This window comes from Girardinichthys multiradiatus, chromosome 20, assembly GCF_021462225.1.
Source record: "Girardinichthys multiradiatus isolate DD_20200921_A chromosome 20, DD_fGirMul_XY1, whole genome shotgun sequence".
Lineage (NCBI taxonomy): Eukaryota > Metazoa > Chordata > Actinopteri > Cyprinodontiformes > Goodeidae > Girardinichthys > Girardinichthys multiradiatus.
In genome coordinates, this window is record NC_061812.1 from 5535598 (window position 1) to 5556562 (window position 20965).

General features: G+C 38.9%; 1 protein-coding gene across 12 annotated transcripts in view; it reads left to right on the plus strand.

Annotated features, from left to right (window-relative positions):
- The first annotated feature begins 7476 nt into the window (after nt 1-7476).
- ptprt (protein tyrosine phosphatase receptor type T) overlaps nt 7477-20965 on the plus strand; it is a 444335-nt gene continuing 430846 nt past the window's right edge. For all 12 annotated transcript variants that reach the window (XM_047347294.1, XM_047347295.1, XM_047347298.1 and 9 more), the window contains exon 1: nt 7477-7888. In XM_047347294.1, the coding sequence (XP_047203250.1) occupies nt 7801-7888 (88 nt within the window). In that variant the 5' untranslated portion in view covers nt 7477-7800. The remainder of the gene's footprint in view (nt 7889-20965) is intronic.

Below are 20965 nucleotides of genomic sequence, written 5' to 3' on the forward strand. Positions count from 1 at the left end.
TGATCCTGCCTCATCTGGAGTGAGTTTTTGTTAATTAAATAATTTTTTCACTTACCGTCATGCTGCCTGCTAGTCTACATTCTGGGTTCCTCAAGTCCTGACATTTTGACTATAACACATCTGTAAGTTTAACTGGTTTTTATGAAATGGTCAGTCAGTCATTTTCTACCACTTATTCCATAGTGGGTCACGGGGGAGCTGGTGCCTATCTCCAGCAGTCTACGGGCGAGAGGCAGGGTACACCCTGGACAGGGCAACACACAAACAACCATGCACACACTCATTCATTCACCTAAGGGCAATTTAGAGTGACCAATTAACCTAACAGGCATGTCTTTGGACTGTGGGAGGAAGCCGGAGTACCCAGGGAGAACCCACGCATCCACAGGGAGAACATGCAAACTACATGCAGAAAGACCCCCGGCTGGGAATCGAACCCAGGACCTTCTTTGCTGCAAGGCAACAGTGCTACCAACTGCGCCACCGTGAAATGGTTAAAACAAAAATAAAATATATTTTCAGAACAAGCCCATTTGAAGCCTTTTGTTTATTCATTCATTGTCCAAAAGGAAAAGTGAAAGAAATTTGGTCAAAAAGCTTTATCTGAAAACGTTTTTTTGTAATGAAATCAGGAAAACTTCTACAGAAATACTTTGAGGACAAGCAATAGATAATGCAATATCTGGGTCAGAGAGGATTGAACCTTTTGTTTTTGGGTCTGTGTTGAGGTCTCCTCGCAGTCTGAGAACCTTCAAAAGAACCTACAGTAAAGTCAGAGAGGTTTGAAAACTCTCTGCTGGAGACACATTCCTGCAAATTTTGACATCAATTCTCCAAAGATATGACTCGGTTGGTTTGTTTTAAAGCAGTGAGCTCTCTTCACGTCAGTGCTACACACTCCATCAGAAGCCATGACACATAATGGTAGAAAAATACAGAGACATGCAGTTTGTAGGGTGTTAACAGATGAACTGAGATCTGTGGAATGAAGTTTCTTCGTGCTTATGGTGAAATGAGACTCAAAGTGATCACTCGCATGCCGTGAAAAGAAAAAACATATAGTTAAAATACCGACATTTCTGTTTCTTTTTATTTGTTAAAACTCACAAGAACCCCCTGATGACTCAGTGTCTGCATCATTTCTGTTTTAAAGCATCTATATTAAAAACAGCATGTCGCTCATGACATGTTGATTTGTAGTCGGTCCTCATTAAACCCTCTTAATCCTGATGAAAGTGGATTCTTTCCCTGACCCAACAAAGACCATTATATTTTCCCTCTGCAATCACTGCTTGTTATTCAGGCTTACCAAAATGTTTTACAGAGTGATGTCCAATGACTGTTCAACCCACCTGAATCAAATGGTTTATTAGCAAGGCTCTGTAGAACGTGGTGACATGCTGAGGAGGTAATTGAGCTTTTTGAATCGGCTGTGTTGGAGCAGGGAGACATCTAAAACATACTGGACACCGGCCCTGAGGGCTGGAAACTACTGGTTGTTCACATCTACATCACTGGCTTGGAGTATCTGATTTTTTTGTATGAAAGAGGATGAAATGGTATTAATTCAATTCAATTCAGTTTATTTATATAGCGCCAATTCACAACACATGTTGTCTCAAGGCACTTCACAACAGTCAGGTACATACATTCCAATTAATCCTAACAATTGAACAGTGCAGTCGGAGTTAGCTTTTTATTCAAATTGGATAAAAAGTTTTTCTATCTAAGGAAACCCAGCAGATTGCATCCAGTCAGTGACTTGCAGCATTCCCTCCTCCTGGATGAGCATGTAGAGACAGTGGACAGTCACTGGCGTTGACTTTGCAGCAATCCCTCATACTGAGCATGCATGTAGCGACAGTGGAGAGGAAAAACTCCCTTTTAACCTCCAGCAGAACCAGAACCAGGCTCAGTGTGAGCGTCCATCTGCCACGACCGACTGGGGGTTTGAGAGAACAGAGCAGAGACACAAAGAGAACAAAGAAGTACTGATCCAGGAGTCCTTTCTATGAGAAGGAAAAGTAAATGTTAATGGATGCAGCTCCTTTAGTCGTTTCACCTAGAAAGAAAGAACAGATAAACTCGGAGCCAGTTTTCAAGGATAGAGTCTGAAAGAGAGCACATATAATTAGTTACAGTTAAGCTCAGTCAATCGCCATGTCTAGGAGAGAGAAAGGGTTAAACACTAAAAGACAGGGCTATGTGGATCATCGGTAGAGGGTGAGCATTAAGTTGTTGCCAGCAGAAGCTCGGACGATTCCCCTCTCCAAAAAGGTGTCACAGGTAGACACAGAGCCAGGCCAGGTGTAGCTTCTAGGAAGAGAATAGAGAGAACAAGGTTAAAAGCTGAAATAACAGCAAATAATGCAAAATTGGAGAGTAGTGTGAGAATATAGCGAAGAGGGGGAAAGTGGTGGTTATGTCCTCCAGCAGCCTAAGCCTTTAGCAGCATAACTACAGAGATAGTTTCAGTTCAGATTATTTAGTTAAACGGCGCTTATTTACAACAATGTCATCACAAGGCGCCTCACAAAGGGTCCGACTGATGGTCATTGTTCTACTAAAAACCACAAGGATTGGGATGCCTCTCTCTCTCAGACTTACTATCATGATATTGCTATTTAAAGATTACAGCTTAGAGCCAGAACATTTCAAATGGAACATTAAGAAGCATTGAACTCACAACCCTTTCATCACCACTGAAGACCAATCTCTTCTCACTGGTCAGAGATTTTATCTCCTGCGTTTTATTTTAACTGCTTTGAAATATTGTGTTTATTTCTGTAGAGTCTGCTCAACCTATTCAGTAAACCTTTGGCTATATGCTTTTTATGGGCTTTGGTGCTGCTGTCTTGCAGTAAGGAGATCCTAGGTTCAAATCTTGGTCCGAGTAATTCAACATCCCCCGAAAGTCTAAAACATGTCTGCTAGGCCTCTTTAAATCAAAATCAGAAACAATTTATTGCCAGGTACCATAAAAAACATTTTACAGAATTAGGACATTTCTGTGGTGAATGGTGCAACATTAGTCTCTTTTTTTGATTCTTCATAGCATGCTACAATGAATATCTGACATTCACTCCCAAACCCACCCTCACACTCTCCTGTGTATGATAATAGCATCATAAAACTCATGGTATTTTGTTTCGGCATGCCGTCCAGGTGTGCCATTCTAAGATTATAGACAATTCCAAAAAAATAAATTGACGTTTGTGGGTGTCGTGACAAACTGTGAGAAAGTTCAATGGATATGAATATTTTTTACAGCTTTATAAATCCATCTATACATGTTTCCCAGTCTTCTTTAACACTTACTGTCATTACTTGTGTCATGAAGTAATTAAAACATTTTTGGATGTTTGTGTACATCCATACAGTTTGAAATCTACACCAAATGGTTTACAAACATTTTTGCTCTCTAACACAGTCTTTAATGTTCTGTACAGTAAAACATGGTGCATTTTGTACCTCAAATAATGCATTTAAAATACACTAATACAGAAACTGACTTTATTTTACAGGTTACCTCCCAGTTTCATCAAGACTTAGCAATTACATAAAGTCTTAATCCAGTCGTACAGAGTCAGTATTATAATTTACTGGTACTGAAATAATACCCATCACAGGGAACTTAGAGAGACTTGAACAAACTGCTGCGACTCTGCATAATTGATTTGTAATAAATAAGTGATGATGTAGAGGTGAAGAGGATACGGACGCTTGTGTCCCGATCGTGTCTTGGACAAACACTGCCTCATGTTAATGAGACATTGATTTCTGCATCACTGAATAATGGAAATATTCATTACCTGTCAACCCAGAAATTCATAGTGTAGGCAGGGAGGAGGATGTGAGCCAGAGGGAGTACCAGGGAGGTCGAAAAGGACACACACCTTCAGGCTCTCAGGTTAAAGAAGAAACTAACATCGTGCTGTTCAGTTACAGCTCAGTATAAAAAGGATTGTTATGCAACCTTTATGATGATGGAAATGATAGTTAAAGCCTTCTATGTTTCTATGTGTTCCTGTGACAAAAAATTATTTCCTTTTGCCCTCTTTGTTGCAACCATATGCATCTTCAAGAGTAAAATATTTCCGCCACTTTAGCCTTAGATCTAAAGTCCGAATCCGATCTGGGATTAATAAATGTCTTGGGCTGGACTGAGCATGCATTCAAATCTGTTCACTCTGTGTAATTTGCAGGTTGACTGAAAAGAGAGAAGTGAGGCCTGAACCGGTGAATTTAAAAGGTTTTAAGATCATCATAACATTCGTGATTTAATTCCTGAACTTTGAAATCATTTTAGTGAGATGCTGGAGAAAGTACCGGAATAACCACTGAATTACGATATGGTAATGCAGTACTGCCCCCTACCCAAGTGGTTCCTGCACACTGAAAGTTAGCTGGCTGAAAGAGGGCAACAAAATCTTTCCTTTTGCTTACAAGAAAAACATTCATGTGTGTAAACTGAAGAAGCACCACCCATCATTCTTATTAATGTAATGCTTTTATTTAAAACTGCAGTTGGCAATCTACAAATAGCTTTTCTGTTAAGCAGCCGACTGCAGGATGCACTGGAGCAGATAGCCTGACTAGCTTTCCAGCTTATATCAGCTTCTTAGACCTGTGCTACTCCATGAAGAGCAACAAGTGATAATATCCTAACTAATACTTAAATGAATATTATCCCCATGTCTGCAGCTAGCATTCTAAAACGCTGCCAGTATTGATCAACCACTTTGCTTTGCAGAAGCAGTCTTTCTTTTTCTAGCAGCCATCAGGTTGAGCTGAGCAGTGTTAAGCTGTACGGACAAATATCATCTGGACCTTCCCAAAAGGCTACATGGAATTTGCTGAATTTAATGCATCCTGTCACGCTCACCTGGAAAGGGAAGGGAACAAATACCAGACAGTCAGCGGGGGCCTCTGAAGGGCATCGGGCCGAGAAAGATTTGAAACGGTGCATCATATTTTCACCTATATCTGTGTTTTCAGAGAGGTTTTAAATTTACACTATGCTTATGAAACAAGACTGGCTTAAAGTGTTTCATCTAAAATTCTAGGTATGTCAATCAGGAACACAATCTCCACACAATAAAAAAAGATTAGCAGAAACCCAGAGAACTGCATGAATTAAGTCAGTTCTGAACATTTAGCTTCTGGATGGTTGCTTCTTGCTTTGACTTAAAGCATTTGGCATACTGTTTGATTTTTTTGTGGAATATGTTAATTTAAGCCTGGATGTCATATGCAGAGCCACAACGGATTCTGAAAGGTCACCCAGTCACAAGCGGGGAATTTTAGGTTTGAGTGAAATCAATCCAGAGAACAAGAACAGGCCAAACTGTGAGGAATGAGGACTGTGGTTGTGTGCATCAATGGGTTCTATGAGATCACAAGTGTCCAGGTGAGGGTTGTCCAAAACAGACTTGATTTAACACTGCACTGCTTTGTCAGATTCATTTCTACAGGTTTCTAGCAATAACTAATTTCCAACCCCTGTCCCTGGTTAGACTTCCAGGAGTAAAACGGATTCAATAAAATATGGATTTTTTAAATATTACAACCAGTAAAATAAAACACTAAGATAATATAGATAAGTCATGCTCATTAATCTTTTTGGACTGAATTTTAGCTTCAATCGCAGTGTCATATTTTAGTGGCATGCTTTGTATGAACTAATGTTTCATCTCAACTTTTATTTTGAAAATAAACTCACCAGTTCTCTCTAGTTTACTGTAAAGCTTTCCAAATGTTCCACATGGACTGGTGGCCAGTCCATGTGGAACATTTGGTCTGATGCTTCCTGGAACCCTCCTATCAGTTTAGAGCGCAACGAATTCTGGAAGTAAGCTTGAAACTCGGTTAAAAAGCATTTGTTCAGTAGAACTAGTTGTTGGAAACGTTGTTGTATAAGTTGTAATAACCCTTGAATTTTATCACATTACAACCATAAGCATTAATTCATTTTATTAGGACTGTTGTTCTCTAACAAACCTCACACGTTTGTTAGAGAACAACAGCATCATGAAGACCAAAGAACACAGCAGACATGTCAGGGTCAATGTTGTGCAAAGAGGTCAGAGCAGAGTTAGGTATAAAAACATTAACCCCAGCTTTGAAAATCTCTGTTTATTATCTGCAACAGAGAAGAGTAGCATGAAAATACCTTTTCCGTGATGGCACCATCATCCTAGAGGCAGGGAAAACGACCCTAAACATACTACCATAGCTAAGATGAGGGTTTAGATCAGTGGTGCCCAAGTCCAGTCCTCCAAAGCCACTATCCTGCCAATTGTAGATGCGCCCCTGCTCCAACACACCTGAATTAAATGGCTCATTACCAGACCTCTGCAGAGCTGAGTGACATGCTGATAATCAGGCATTTGATTCATGTGTGCAGGGATACATCTTGAAGCTGCAAGATAGTAGCTCTGGAGGACTGGACTTGGGCACCCCTGGTTAATAGCAAAGCATTTTTAAGTGTTAGAATTACATAGTCAAATCTAGACCTAGATCTAACAGAGCCGTGTGGCATTTTACGGTAATTAGAAACAAACTGTTTGTAAGAGTTAAATTTTGCAGCACTGAGCCTAAAAAGAGTTGCAGCGTGTTTTAAAAGAAAATTTTTATTTTACAAAGTTGTCAAATCCGTTTAAACTAATTATATTGTGCAGTTAGTGCGTGTTTGGGTCTGTGTGGATAAAGGTTGAGGTAAAGAAGTGTCTCTTGTTACAGAAATCCTGTGCTGACAGACGGATCTAATGACAGACAGGGAAGGAGAGAATCACTGGAACTCAGAGAACGATAAGCAGCAGAATGAATTCAGTCCGAGCGTGAAACGGATCGCTTTGCGGAGAAAACAGGCGGCGAGACCCGGGGGAAACCTGGGAGCCGGGAAGTTAAGCTGAAGGAAAACAGTGAGGGGGAGGGAAGGTTGTGTCTAATCAACAAAATTAAAGTCATAATGTGTCGTTCAGAGGTGTTTTATGGACATTTAATTCAGCACACATGTTCACAGGAGATAATAAAAGGTTCATAAAACCTTAAAAACACAAAATGAAATGTAAACATCTCTTCTTAAATTTGTCTCACAATTTACAGAAAATAAGTTTATTCTGTTTCTTAAACTTTACATTCTGGAGAACCAGTTGCTAATAGTTTTTTTTTTAAAACAACTGAAGATAATATGACATTTAAAGTTGATACGCTGACAAACTACTCTACCCTGTTTAACTTTGGTGTTCAAATCCTAACGAGGAAAATTTAGAAATCCAACAAAATTTCCTGAAAGGACCCCCAAATTCTCTAGTATTCTACAATCTGCTTTTCAACCTTTCCCGCGACAATCCCTCCGTTTTACTCTGAAGTCATGACCGGAAACACCGCGCGCAGTAGCCCTCGCGTCTTTACGCGCGGATCTGGCACCCGGCGTGGTGAGCACCGCTCCTCATTCCTCTCCCAACTCCTCGCCAGTGTGTAAGAGACCGTCTGAGCGCCAACACACGCACACTGCCATCCCCTCTCCTCTACCTCTCTCTTCCTCACACACACCTGCAAACACTCGGACACGCGCAGTTACGCACAAACACTTCTTGTCGGACCCGGGAGGAGAGGAGTGAAAGAGGAGAGTGAGCTCCAACTTGTTTCTGTCTGTTCTTGGGTCCACCAATGCGCGGATTTAATTATTTTTCCTGCAGACATTATCGGAAAGCCACCATAAGGACCAGACTGGAGTATGTAAAGTAATCCTTTTTAGTACAGAGCAGCGCAGAACAAGAACAAAGAGGAGAAGAGATGGATGAACGGAGTTATTGTCGCGCATTACTGGTACCTTATCTCTGCTTGCTACTTTTGGTATATACTGAAGGACAGTTCTTCCCAGGTAGGAACTCCGTTAATTCCTTTATTTTGTTTGCGCTTTTTAAAGTGATTGTTTAATATGTCTTGCCTTCTTCTTTTTTGGTGCGTCAGAATGTTTTCATTTGAGCCTGGACAAAAGTGAGATCACTGACATGGGCTTTGCTAACAGTGCGTTGGTTTAAAGTCAGCTGTGGGTAGGTTTTAAGTTGTGTAGATTAATTTCATGTGATCCGCCGAGAAACCTTGACATATGAAGAATTCGCTGAATCCTTAAAGTTGAGGTGTTTCATGTTACGAGTTATATTTTCTGTGCGTACAGGATACTTGGAGAAGTTTTTCCTGGAGATTTCACTCCAGGAATTTGATAAAAATAAAATCACTTCTTATATTCTGACGCGGTTTAAAACTGTGGTTCACTGTTCTCACAATCGCTTTAAATACAGACTGACCAAAACATCGAAGCTCATTCTGCTCCCATATTAAAGGCTTTTGCGAAGTTTTCTTTTTCGCCATGGACTCGGTAAACACGCAGGCACATCTGTCCATCAGATCCGCAACCTTACCGCGCCATGTTCTCCAAGAACAATTCACCTTCAGCCTGATACTTTTTAGTCTACCTTCAGGTCCAGATAAAGGAGGCTGAAATCAGAGCCAATATGCCTCCATTGCAGTCAAAACCTCGGGGTCATCCGGCAGTCTGCTGCCAGCATTCCCTTTGCGCACCAGAGTTTGCAGAATCTGCACCATTCTAAAAGTAATCGGATATGCGCTACAACACCGGACATCATTTTATGTTATGGTGAAAAGTCAGTTTTTATGCAAATATCGTTGCATTTCTGCGTAAAAATGAAATAGGCTAATTGTTTAGTAAATATTGAACTCAAACGCGTCGTGTCAACCTCAGCATGCTCCACAAGCTGCTGTTTGCATCCTTTTCGATGATTAAAACGTTTTTTTTGCCGTGTTTTAAGACAGGTTTACGATGTAAAGTTCAGAATAAGCAGGAAAAAAGCGAGTTTTAAAAAGATAATTTTTTTTTATCCTGAAACTGCAGCAGCCTGTCCGCTTTGTGTGCATGCCGCTGTCTCTGCTTGGTATTCATGACCTGTAGGATTGCAAAAGGAGGCTACTCTGAAGGGGAGACTGTCTCCGAGCTCTGAATCCTCCCTTAACTCTTTATACATCTCCTTTCTGTGTTTCTCTCCGTGCGTAAAGATGTAGCGGCCGCTCCTGTTGGCTCGTTTCTTCCAATAAAAAGTCCCCAAACGCAATAATCTGCTCCTTTATGTCTAAAATAACCCCAGAACGAAAAAAATACAAGATTTGAATCTTCAGAATCAGAATGAAAACTGAATTTTAAAACCCCATGTTAACGACTAAAGAAGTCGGATGATACAATCATTTGCCTAAAACTGTTCTCTAAACTTCCTAACATTGATATTTTTATGTATCATCCTTTTTAATTTTGTTTTCTTCCCTGTGAATGTGACTTAGAAAAGGTTCCAAGACAGTTTTTCAGGCTTTTGTTCGCCTATGCCCCGTTAGAGGGCGACATTGGTCCATCTGATCTGTTGTTCCCACACGCACAAATCTTCAAAGTCACCAGGATGTTTCTGAAGTTCCCTTGTTCTCTATATTCAATCAGTTTGTCTTGGAGTTTGCAAACAAATGCAGAGCTCCAATTAGGTACAATTATCTACAATTCAGCAATCTAAGATTTTAATGAACCTACATATACATTTTTTTTATAAAACATTAACGCATAAAATACATCGAATAAAAACACCACTTGTTTGATGTTCTCACCAGTTCCCATTTTGGTTTTAGGGGATCAGATCCTTTAAAAATGATGTATTTGTTGAGCTGTTTTGCCTCATTTTTCTGTCTGACAAGGCTGTCTTTTTCATCCTGTGTGTGCAAGTTCAGTGCAGCTGTGCTCCTGATCCACGCCTCCATGTTATACTGTGGAGCATCTGCCTACATCTAGAGGTGATGGGCACTGAGGCGTGCAGGTCTTCATGAAAAAAAAATTCCAATTTATGTTTGACTCAATTAGATTTTCTTTGGCAGCAAGGGCAAAAAGGATAAGCGGTGAAAGGAGGAGAATGAAGGAAAAACAAGATCTGTTTCTTCTCTTGACATATTGAGGAGGATTCAACATCCTTAAGGTCAATTAAAACAGCCTTAATATGATTAGTGAGAAGTGTTACAGGTACATGCCGTCATACAGAGGTGAAGAGGAAATGGAAGCAGTGGGATGTGGCGGCCAGAGAAAACATAACGAGGAGGAAGGATAGGAAAGGTTGTGGAGGTGAAGTTTAAGCTTCAGGGAGAAAAAAGATGATGAAAGACTTTAAGGAAGAATGAGAGAGGAGGAAGAGACAGGATGAGGTCACAGGGACAAGATCGCTGAGGAAAGGAGGGATGAGAGGGGAGATGAATAATAGAAGAAAAGAGCTGCAAAGCAAAGAGGAGGTGAGTGGACGAGACTGTGGGGAAACAGATAAGTCTTGTCCTCTTTTGTGTCATTCATCACTCCTGTCCAGAAGAAGAAAAACACAAAATAAAAGCAGGATGAAAAAGGAAAATGACACTAAGTTGATTATGTCTGAAGTTATCGATTGTCTGAGTGGCTCTAAGAGTTTCCTGGGCTGTGGTAAAGAAAGAGAGAGCTTTATGACAGGATGTCTGTCACCTCGTGGCCCGCTCTGTTCAGTATGCTGTCCGTTCTCCCTGTGTGTGTGTCAGCCTAATCCACAGCACCTATTCTATTGGCCTGACGAACTGACAGCCTAATGGCAGCAAACGTTGAATGCTGCTACTGCTGGTGTGTGTGTGTGTGTGTGTGTGCGTGCATGTAAGTGTGTGTGTGTGTGTGTGTGTGCGTGCGTGTAGGTATGTGTGTGTGTGTGTGTGTGCGTGCGTGTAGGTGTGTGTGTGTGTGTGCGTGTGTGTGTGTAGATGTGTGCGTGTATGTGTGTGTAAGAGACAGACCGTTGGGTATTGAGTGAAGGCTACTGGATAGTGGAGCTGAAAGAGAGCGAACATATGAGAGATCTGTGATGTGAACGGAGAAAAGAAAGCTGTTTTATCATCAATGTCATCACTCTTCATGTTTTCCTTCCAAGCAGCAGTCGTATGTAATGTTTCAAAGTTGTCTTGAGTTGAAATTGTTCTGGTTTTCTGAAGGTCTTTCTGTTTTTGTCGTTGGACCTTGGCTGCTTTTCTCTCAATATTATTGTATACATCACTGTTTTGAAAGATTCATTTTCTACCGCTTATTTCATAGTGGGTCACGGGGAAGCTGGTGCCTATCTCCAGCAGTCTACGGGCAGGAGGCGATGTACACCCTGGACAGGTTGCCTGTCCATCGCAGAATTGTTCTCTCCTAAAGTCATTCAGACATAAAAACCTTCTAAACTCCAGATATGAAATGGGGCCCTCTTAAATTTGATATATAGACACCTTGACAGAAATTAAGATTTTAGCTCCAACAGGGTGATTCCTGAAGAGGTATTAGCTTAAAACCCAGCATACATTAGATGACTAAAGGCTGAAGCATTATTTGTGTCCTGTGTCGGGTACAAGGGCAAAACTGAAGTACAAAAGCAGCTAAAGTCCAAAGACAAACTGTGTTACCTTCAGAAATTTTTTAAAGATGTGTGTTTATTTCCAGCATTCATTGGGCGAGATGTAGCGTACACTGCTAAAACAGTGCCACCATTCACTGCATCCCATAATATAAAAAACAACATTTTCATTTATCAAAGCTGTTTTTAACAGTGTATGTGAATGCCCTTTTCTGAATGTCTAACCTCTGATTGGTGTTTAGAAACAATGCTGGTTTTGCACTAATTCAACCTCGTCTTCCTCGTTTTACAAATGAGGAAAACATATTTACATATTACATCTTACATTTACATATTACATATATACATATTTACAAACAAAACAAAAAAACTTTTTATTTTCCTACAATTCTTTTTATATATTTATATTTAAAATGTCTTAATTCAGTGCAAAGTTGAACCAACGTCAAATTCCTTGTTTTTGTGCACAAACTTGGCGAATAAAGCTGATTTTGATTCTGGAAATGAGTCACACTGGGTTTGGCTCTATCAAAACTGTGATTTTCTACTGAGTTTGCACCTCTCATTGAGAAAAAAAAGAGATTTTCTAAAATACTTTCTAAAGTAGAATTGCTTTTCAAATTTTGTTTGGAGTGTATCTCAATTCAATTCAATTCGGTGTATTTATATAGCGCCGATTCAAAACACATGTTGTCTCAAGGCACTTCACAAAAGTGTGGATTGTGTAAGCAGTGATTAGACATAACTAAAATAAAGCCCCACTCGATGCTTGCCTATTGTCGCTGGTAATATAGAGTTGTTGAAGGGAACCTAGGAGACCGTGTAAAGGCTTTTTTCAGTAGACGAGTCTCAATATGGGATTCTAAAAACAACTTGACTATATTTAAAACCAGGCAGTGTTTATAAATGTAGCTGCACAATCAGCTGAATCTGCAGCTCTTTGCAGGCGTTTTAGCATTCTGTACATGACCAGAAATGTTACAACGTTGGAGTTTAGGAGGTAGTGACCTCAGGTTCTTCTACAGCTAATCCGACTTTTTATTACAGCTGAAGCTCATCTCTTTTGTTATCTCCACAGACTGCGCAGACTGAAAGGGAAACAAACAAACCCTGTAGTTTTAAACATGCAGTCACAATATTTCAGTGGCTTGTTGGTCTGAATGAGCCCTGATGAAAACAGTGCATTTCTCCAGAACTGATTTCTCAGTGATTAAACTGTGACTTTAGTTTATCCCTGGATCCTGTCTGATGGGAAGAAACAGCTAAACACTACTTATAAGAAGGATATGCATATTCATAAACAGTTTATGATAAACATAAGTTCCTTTACCTGGAAAACAGTCTGTTTAAATCCCACACATTTCAGAGGAGCACTAAAATCTGTAATTCAGATTTTATACATCAGTCCTGAAGGCATCATTTGAACTCAGCTGTAACTGAAAAAACATTGTGATAGAGACAAAAATCTGATCCAGACATTGTTAAAGAGGTCATTAATATTCATCCATGGGAAGATTTAAACAGCCGATGGTTCAGATGTTAAATCTGACAGATTTACCAACTCTTGTGCTTTTTTCTTTCTGCCACTCGTGTTTTCTGCACAGCTTTTGTTGCAGATGATTTGTTTCCTCTTCTCCAAAGCTCGCCACTGCCTTTCTTTAACAGGAACTAAATAAAATATGTGCCTGGTGGACATTAGCTCTTTCATTATAACAAATTAAAAATATTCATTACAGTCAAAGCCATCAATTACATAAATCATAAAAGTATAATTTCAAAGAACCTCATAAATTATACAGAACTCATAAATGATTACACAGCCAGAAGCCTCAAATTTCATGTCTTTATGGTGGACATGATGGTTTCCTTCATACGTTTCTGCAGCAGAATGCCAGCCAGACAGAAATGAGGTGGAAAATGTTTTTGTTTTTTGTCTTTTAGAGGCTGTTAGCTTCAGCCTCAGGGTAAGATGCAGCATATGCTACTCATCTCTCCTGGTATATTACACTCTGACTCCACTTTCAGAGAGAAATGCTCACATTCAGTTTTATACCTGAGACATTTGTGGTAAACTGTCTACTCATTTAATTTTCAAATAAAAACGACTGTCCTTTTACTGTTGATTAAATACCATGGAAGCATCTGCAGAGGCCCCCCAAGTGGCCAAATAAGACCTCACTGTATTAATAAAAATGTTGGCCTAAAGAGAATTAAACATGCTGAGGTGAGTGAATCTTCCTCAGTTCTGACAGAATGTCTGCATTACAGGGTGACACGGGAGTGGATTTTCTCTCCTGTCCCATCCCGGTCCCACAGAAAAATGTCCAGTCCCATCCCAATCCCAGGCCAGCATAAAAAAAAATCCTGTCCCATCCCACTCCTGGTAAATTGACTCCCACTCCCATCCCGCTCCCATTCAGAACGACTCCCACTCCTGTGCCACTCCCATTTTTGTTTTCTTCATTTAGTCTTTTCGGAATTTCTTTGAAGGACCAGTTAGGTCCCTGTTTTTAGCTGTAGTAAAGGCCAGTTAAAGTAAAAATAATAATAATGAAGAAATAATAAAATATCAAACAAGGAAACAGACCATGCCTCTCTTAGCTGAATAAACAAAATGTACATAGTTATATTTTACTCATTTATTAAGTGATCGTTTCCTTTGAACAATGACATTACTTTTATGTTTCAAGTTGCTGAAACGAAAGAAAAATCCACCTAGCAAGAGAACTGTACTTGGTGAACAAAAGTGCAAAAATGCATTACCTTCACAATTTAGAAACTGTACCTCAATGGTTCACAGCCCTGGTCCTCAGGGACCCCTTCCCTGCAAGTTTTAGATGTGTGTTTCCTCCAGAACACCTGATTTAAATTCTGACATGATCTCCTATACAGGCATCAAGAATGGAGGGTCAAACTGGACAAAATTAATACAATAAAATCATCATTAAATAAATAAATGTTGTGAATGTCCCATAAGTGAAGTAAATGTAACATGAAAGAAATGTAACATTAAATGTGCCATTAAATTAAAGGTACCATTTATTTATTTAATACATCATTAGAAACAATAAATGTACCATTATATCATGAAATGGACTATTATGCAATTAAATGTGCCACTGAATAATTAAGTATAATTTTAAAGACGACATGACGTAATTAGTGGTACACTTAATATTTAATGATGTATTAAATAAATTGTACATTTAATAGTACATTAAATGTTTTTCTATTTCACAACATATTTATTTAATATCTTCCCTTGATGAGCCTTTCCCCTCTACTGTGGCAAAGGCTCTTAAATCTTTAGCGCACATGCAGCAATTTTGTTGGTCAGATGAGACTTGACATGTGATGGTACTTTTGGTTTGATGAATGAAGAGATGCAGGGCTGATTCAATCCAGAATTTGCCTAACAAGTGTCCCTTAATCACTGGTGTCCTTGATTACGACTAAACACGTTTTACAAGCAGCAGACTGCGTGTTAACACCGCTACATTCAACTCTCCTGAAGTTCGGTAATATTTGCGACTTTCCTGTCAGCTCTATAAGTTTAATAGATAAGTCCTTACCTTTGACTTTACGTTGCAAATCCAATTTTACCACGTCCAGTTCTCCACCTGCGTTTGCTCCCTCCATTCTGAACGCAGGTGGAAAACATCAATCAGAAGCACTGTTGGCTTGTGGGTCGTGTAGTTCGTTTGACTCACATTATAGTATAGGCTTCTTGGAAAAAAACTACACAATGGCGAGTTTTTTTTCTTAAAGTTTATAACAAAGTCTCAGTTTTACATTTCCAAAGACAATTGATCCTGGTTTGTTTTCCCTCCTATTGGTTAGCTCCGGCTCCCGTCTGCTCCCGTTCATTTTTTTATCCTGTACCTTCCCAAGCACCTGATCTTTACTGATGCTGTCTCCCATCCCGCAGGATTCCCATGGGAATCCTGTGACCTGTAGGATTCCCTAAAAAATGTCAGCCTCTAGTCTGCATATTAATTAGATTGAGTAACATCACTAAAAGGTCGTTGCTGCAAAGTTTTGGTGCCTATATGCCAGCAGTGCCCAAGTCCAGTCCTCGAGAGCTATCTAAAGGTTGCATCTTGCAAACCTTTAGATGCATCTCCAACACACCTGATTCAAATGAATGGCTTGTTACCAGGCCACTGTAGAGCTTAATGACTGAATGCTGATGAGGGAATCAGCCATTTGATTCAGGTGTGTTAGAGCAGAGATGGATCTAAAAGTTGCAGGATGGTTGCTCTTTAGGGTCCAGTTTACAGGACCGTGTTTTTTGGTGAAAACAGAAAAGTTTTGTTGCGTTCCTAGTTTTCGTCAACCCAACAACGACGTGCGTTTTCTCTGAAAAGGCCACAATTTCAAAAAACAGGTTCCAGCAGGTTACGTTTTGAAAATTTCTCCGTCTCCGTTGTTGTGTAGACAGGAAAAACGGATTCCTTCTTTCTGGGGAAGCCCCGGCACATCTACATTATGAGTGCAATAAGTAAACATTTAACCCAAAGAAAAAGAAGATATCAACAATAAAAATGGTAGACTGCAAAGTATTATTTGTGCTGCTGACTCTTCTAAATATAACGACTCCAACAAAGTGCTCATTTTCTACCCCGTTTTTAAGCAGGTAGTGTTTGTATGCAAGCGCATGTTGTTGAGTTTCAAAGAACATACCGCCTACTAGTGGCTTGTCAGTGGAAATACATCATTTTCTCATTGTTCCTATTTTCAGTTGATTGTCATGTGCACCATGCCTAGGACTCAGATTGGACACCACTCATATATGTGATAAATGCAGTTCTGATGGTGTTGCTGGGGAATTTTCTGATATGTTCAATAAATCTGTCTCAATCTGCATTATCTGGTGATCAAATTGTGTATGTTATGTTTTAAGATGCTATTTAAGGTTTGCTAAGGTAAATATGCAATTTTGTTTGGGGCATAAAAAATATTACTTCCTTAATACACAGAACTCCTAGAAATGGTTCCTCCATCTGTTTTCTCTCGTTTCAACAAAGGCAAAACAGTAGTTATTTCTCCCCATAGCTCATAAAAAACTTTGTCATCAAGTGAAAATGGTAAATACAACAAGTGCATGGGCATGAAATGGAAGCAGGTGATGGCAATAGTTTCAGCTGTTTGAAATGATGTGAAACCCCTCCATTCCTGTGGTGAGCTGCGAGGTTTACTAAGTTTTAATCGGTTACTTACTAGTGTTGTGACATCATAAGATACTGCAACTATAGGTTTTAATCATATCTGTGAAGGCTTTCTTTTCTTCTTTTTTCTTTCTTTCTTTTATTTCATTTTTCTGTTATTTCTGTTTGATTTCCACACTCTGATGTTTCTAATCAACTGAAAAAACTGTCAGAGTCCAAAGAAAAAAACTCTGAAAGAACTTAAAAAAGTTTCGAGCAGCTCTTGGTCAAGACCACTTAAAAACACTGCAACAAAGTCTGGCTCCAAAAGGGTTAATTTAAATCATTATTATCCCATCAAACAACTTGACATAACTTTTTTCTTTGCTGATAAACGTATCTCACATTTCAATCAAAAACATTTAAACTGACTGATATAATAATTGCTAGAAACACGACAAAGGCATATGCAAAAGTAGTTACTAGTCGTCTTTCTAACAGCTTCCCTGTTAATCTGGAGCCAGCTGAAGCTTCTTATTACTAAAGATGCAGAGCGTACTTCTCAAATGGCAGAATGAGACAAATCAAGCCGTGATTGAGTTGATTATGATGTCGGAGGTATAGAACATAACATGGTGTAGCACATTAAAAACTTATTTTCCTCTAATTAAAACAACTCCTGGTAAATGCAGGAGGTCTTAGCAATGCTTAACGAGGTTTCACAGTAATTAATCCGTATTTAATAAATGATGTTAGGAAAGAGAGGCTGCTTATTCAGCTGAATCAACAAGCTTCAGAGAGAGCTGGGAGGGCTGTGGACGACAAAATAAAATAAAAGAAGAAATGAGACAAATAAGTGCGGGTAGCAGCAGGATGGTAATAAAGACAGTTATAGAGTGTGGCTGGAGGAGAGAGAGGAGAGGAAGAAGATATATTAGATGATATTCGAGCATCCCCCACTTTATTCTCACAGTGACTAAATTTGATTTATGTCAGACTGTGTGGGAGATCATATTCAGAAGATGGATACGTTGGCAGGGCGGCTCTGAACCGCCTTTAGATATTTTATATAAAAATCATCTAACTTTACAATATAGGAGAAAATCACTGTTATAATTTATTTCTTGTAATAATATAATTTAAGTCTTGTCTTTGTCTGTTTTAGTGGTTATATCCGTCATTTGTACTGTTAATGTTTAAAGTTTTAACACAGGCAGTTAGAGGTTGAATAAAGTTGTTAAAAGGTTAATAAAACTCCACCAAAATGTGTAACTATACTGAAGAGCTTTGTCATGAGTGGAGTTTCCTTGAGTTGTTCCTTCTTGAATTCTTCCAATCTTTGTGCATTCTGGAATTAAATGAAGTTGTAGTAGAAAGTCTTTAACCCCAAACTTTGATTTCATTTTGCTGTATGATACATGTACCTCCACAAGTGCTTGTTTTACTCGTATTTTTAGTGTGAACTTTAGCCTTTTGGACAATGTGGTTCAATTGTGACTCTGACAGAATGTTTCTGTTTTTCTTTCATTGTTGTACCATTGACTGTAAAATAGCCCCACAGCATGATGCTAACACCACAATGCATTGCAGCTGGTACATTGTTCATAGGTTTGAAAATCTCAGCTCCTCCTATCTTTTTCTCATCTGTTCAGAAAACGTGGGCATATGCTTGCAAATTACAGTTCAGTTTGAAGATGTTGACTTTGGAGCTACCTTTTTCCTCCTTCTTACCCTCTCAGTCCAAATAATGTAAAACATCACTGTAAACAGTGGCACTGGTGTTTAACCAGTTTCCATATTATGGTTGGCTTGAGATTCTGTGGTTTTTTTGAGTTGTTCCTGAACATCCAAACCTTATTACTTTTACATAAGAGGGAAAGTTTGGGCCTTGTGCAAGAGCTTGACGAAGGGGTGACACATCTGAATATATATATATATATATATATATATATATATATGCAGTTGTTGAGAGATCAATCTAAAGAAGTAATAAATAAATAAATATAAATAAGTCATATTTATAAATACAATAAATAGGTAAGTAATAAATAAATACAAGTATGTAAAAAATTGTTTATAAGTTTCCATCTTCACTGAGGTCCCCATGAAGGCCACATTCCACAGGCCTTTCTTCTAACCTTCAGGAATATTACAAGACCCGAGAGGTCTAGAAGGACTTTGAATTAAGATGATGTAAAGCTTTAATAAACATTAAAAGAGTCTTAATATCAGTTCTGAAAAACCAGTGCAGAGACAGTAATTTTAAATATTATGAATTCTCCTTCTGGTCCTCATCAAAGCAGCTGTTTTGCATTAGTTGCAGTTATGAGACATGCTATTTTGCAAGACTAAAAAAAAAGCCTTACAATAATCAGTTGTCTAGGTGATTTTAAAAAAGCATGAACGAGATTTGGCCATACTCTGATAATGTTGAAAGAATGCTGGCATTGGTAACGGTTGATAGAAAATCAGGTTTTTCGCTGTGTACCTCAGGGCCTGTGAAGGACCGAGCCGGTCAAGCATGAGGACACAGTAATAATTTTCAAAGAACATGGGTTTTATTTCCCCAAAATAACAAAATTCAAATAACTGTTACAGTGCCCTTAAAAGAGGTCCAATAAAGAAGCTAAACTCAAGACAAACAAATCAGGGTTAAACACGACAAAACCTCAAACTAACTGCTCAAACAAACAAACTGACCTCCTACAGAACAAACAAAGGGGACCTAAATACTGGCTGATCAGACCAGACTAACACACTGAGGAAAAGGGAAGGAAAACATATACAGAAACTTAACTGGCAAAAATAACTAAACACAGTTAGCTTAAAAATGTGCTTGAATGACTAATAACTAAACAAAATAAGCAAATCACAAAAACAAAGAGAACTTATGCAAAAATTTGAATAAAGACTCCATGGTCTTCCCCCATGGTGGAACTCCAGATGGTATCACCCAATCAGTCAATCTGGAATTGGAGTGTGCCAGCCAGAGTCCATTGCTTCTGTTCAAGGTACTCCCCCACAGCACCGACTGTGTGGCTGCAGGTGTGGCCATCACAGGGCCAATGAACAATACCGAGTTTTTGTTCAGGTTTATCTGTAGAAAGTATTCTGCTAAGTCAAATAAAGCTGTGCATCATCCACAGAAACATGAAAATGTATGTCATGTGTCATATTGACATCTCTAATGGCCAGAATGTCCAGATGTTACAAGAATGGGACCTAAAAGCCTGATTCGCTATAGTCATAAACCACCACAGAAACTTCATTTTATGTTGTCTATTTTTCTGGAAATCCCAGCAAAAAAAAAAAAAATGTACAAATAAAATCAGGAGGTAAAGATAGGATCATAAGTTATTACAATTTCTTAATGACACACACAGTAAAGAGATAGCCTGAAGAGACAGAAGAAGCTCTGATGGACTTTTTCTGCTCCACTGTATGGGAAGAACTTCTTATGGGGAGGACATTGACAGCATCGCACACTGCTTTAGCTTCGGTTTGGACAATACTGTGACCCTCATGAAGGTGTTTCTCCAATAACTAGCACTGGATCAACCTTGAAATAAAGGTTCTCCTCAAGGAGAAGACAGTCTTTAGATTAGGAAACAAAGAAGAGCTGTGAGCTGTGCAGAAGGAACTGAAAAGAAAGATAAGGGATGGAAAAAAACATCTATAGGAAGAAGATGGAGGACCGGCTGCAGCAAAACAACATTGGTGGGTTGGAATAGCCTGAAAACAATTTCAGGCCACAAACCAAACTCCCAGGCTGCAGATTTAGAGTTCCAATTTTTTAAGGACATTTTACAGATTTACAGCATATAGCCGAATTACTGTCAAGTCCTTGTAGTTTAAAATTGTTTAGCAAATGAGCTGAAAGTTAGTAAAGTGAAAGAAAAGTGCACCATGGAAAGTCAAGCGGTCCTAAGCAAAATCTGTTGTGAAAGACAATAAAAATCTTTTATCATGAACTTGAATCAGTCTGTGGTCGATAAGGGTGTCAAGGGAAAATGTTCCGATTGTCAAATGTACATAAGAAATTAGTCATAGAAAAATGAGAAAAGAGGTTTACTTTTCAAATGGAAATAGTTCAGATGATAAACATGAGAAGAATGAGAAAAAATCAATTAAAACTGACAAAGGTGTGATTTGAGAAAGACTGAAAAGAAAGACAGATTAGAGCAAATATCACAATATTTGCTCTCACCTCCTGATATTTTCCTATCATTATTTACCCTCAGTTATGCACACAAAGCCTCTCAAACATATTTATTTTTTATAGCAGCAGACTGAAAGTGCAAAACCATCTTCTAGTTGTTTGCTTTCATCTGAACAAACGACAAACACTTGACTCACATACTG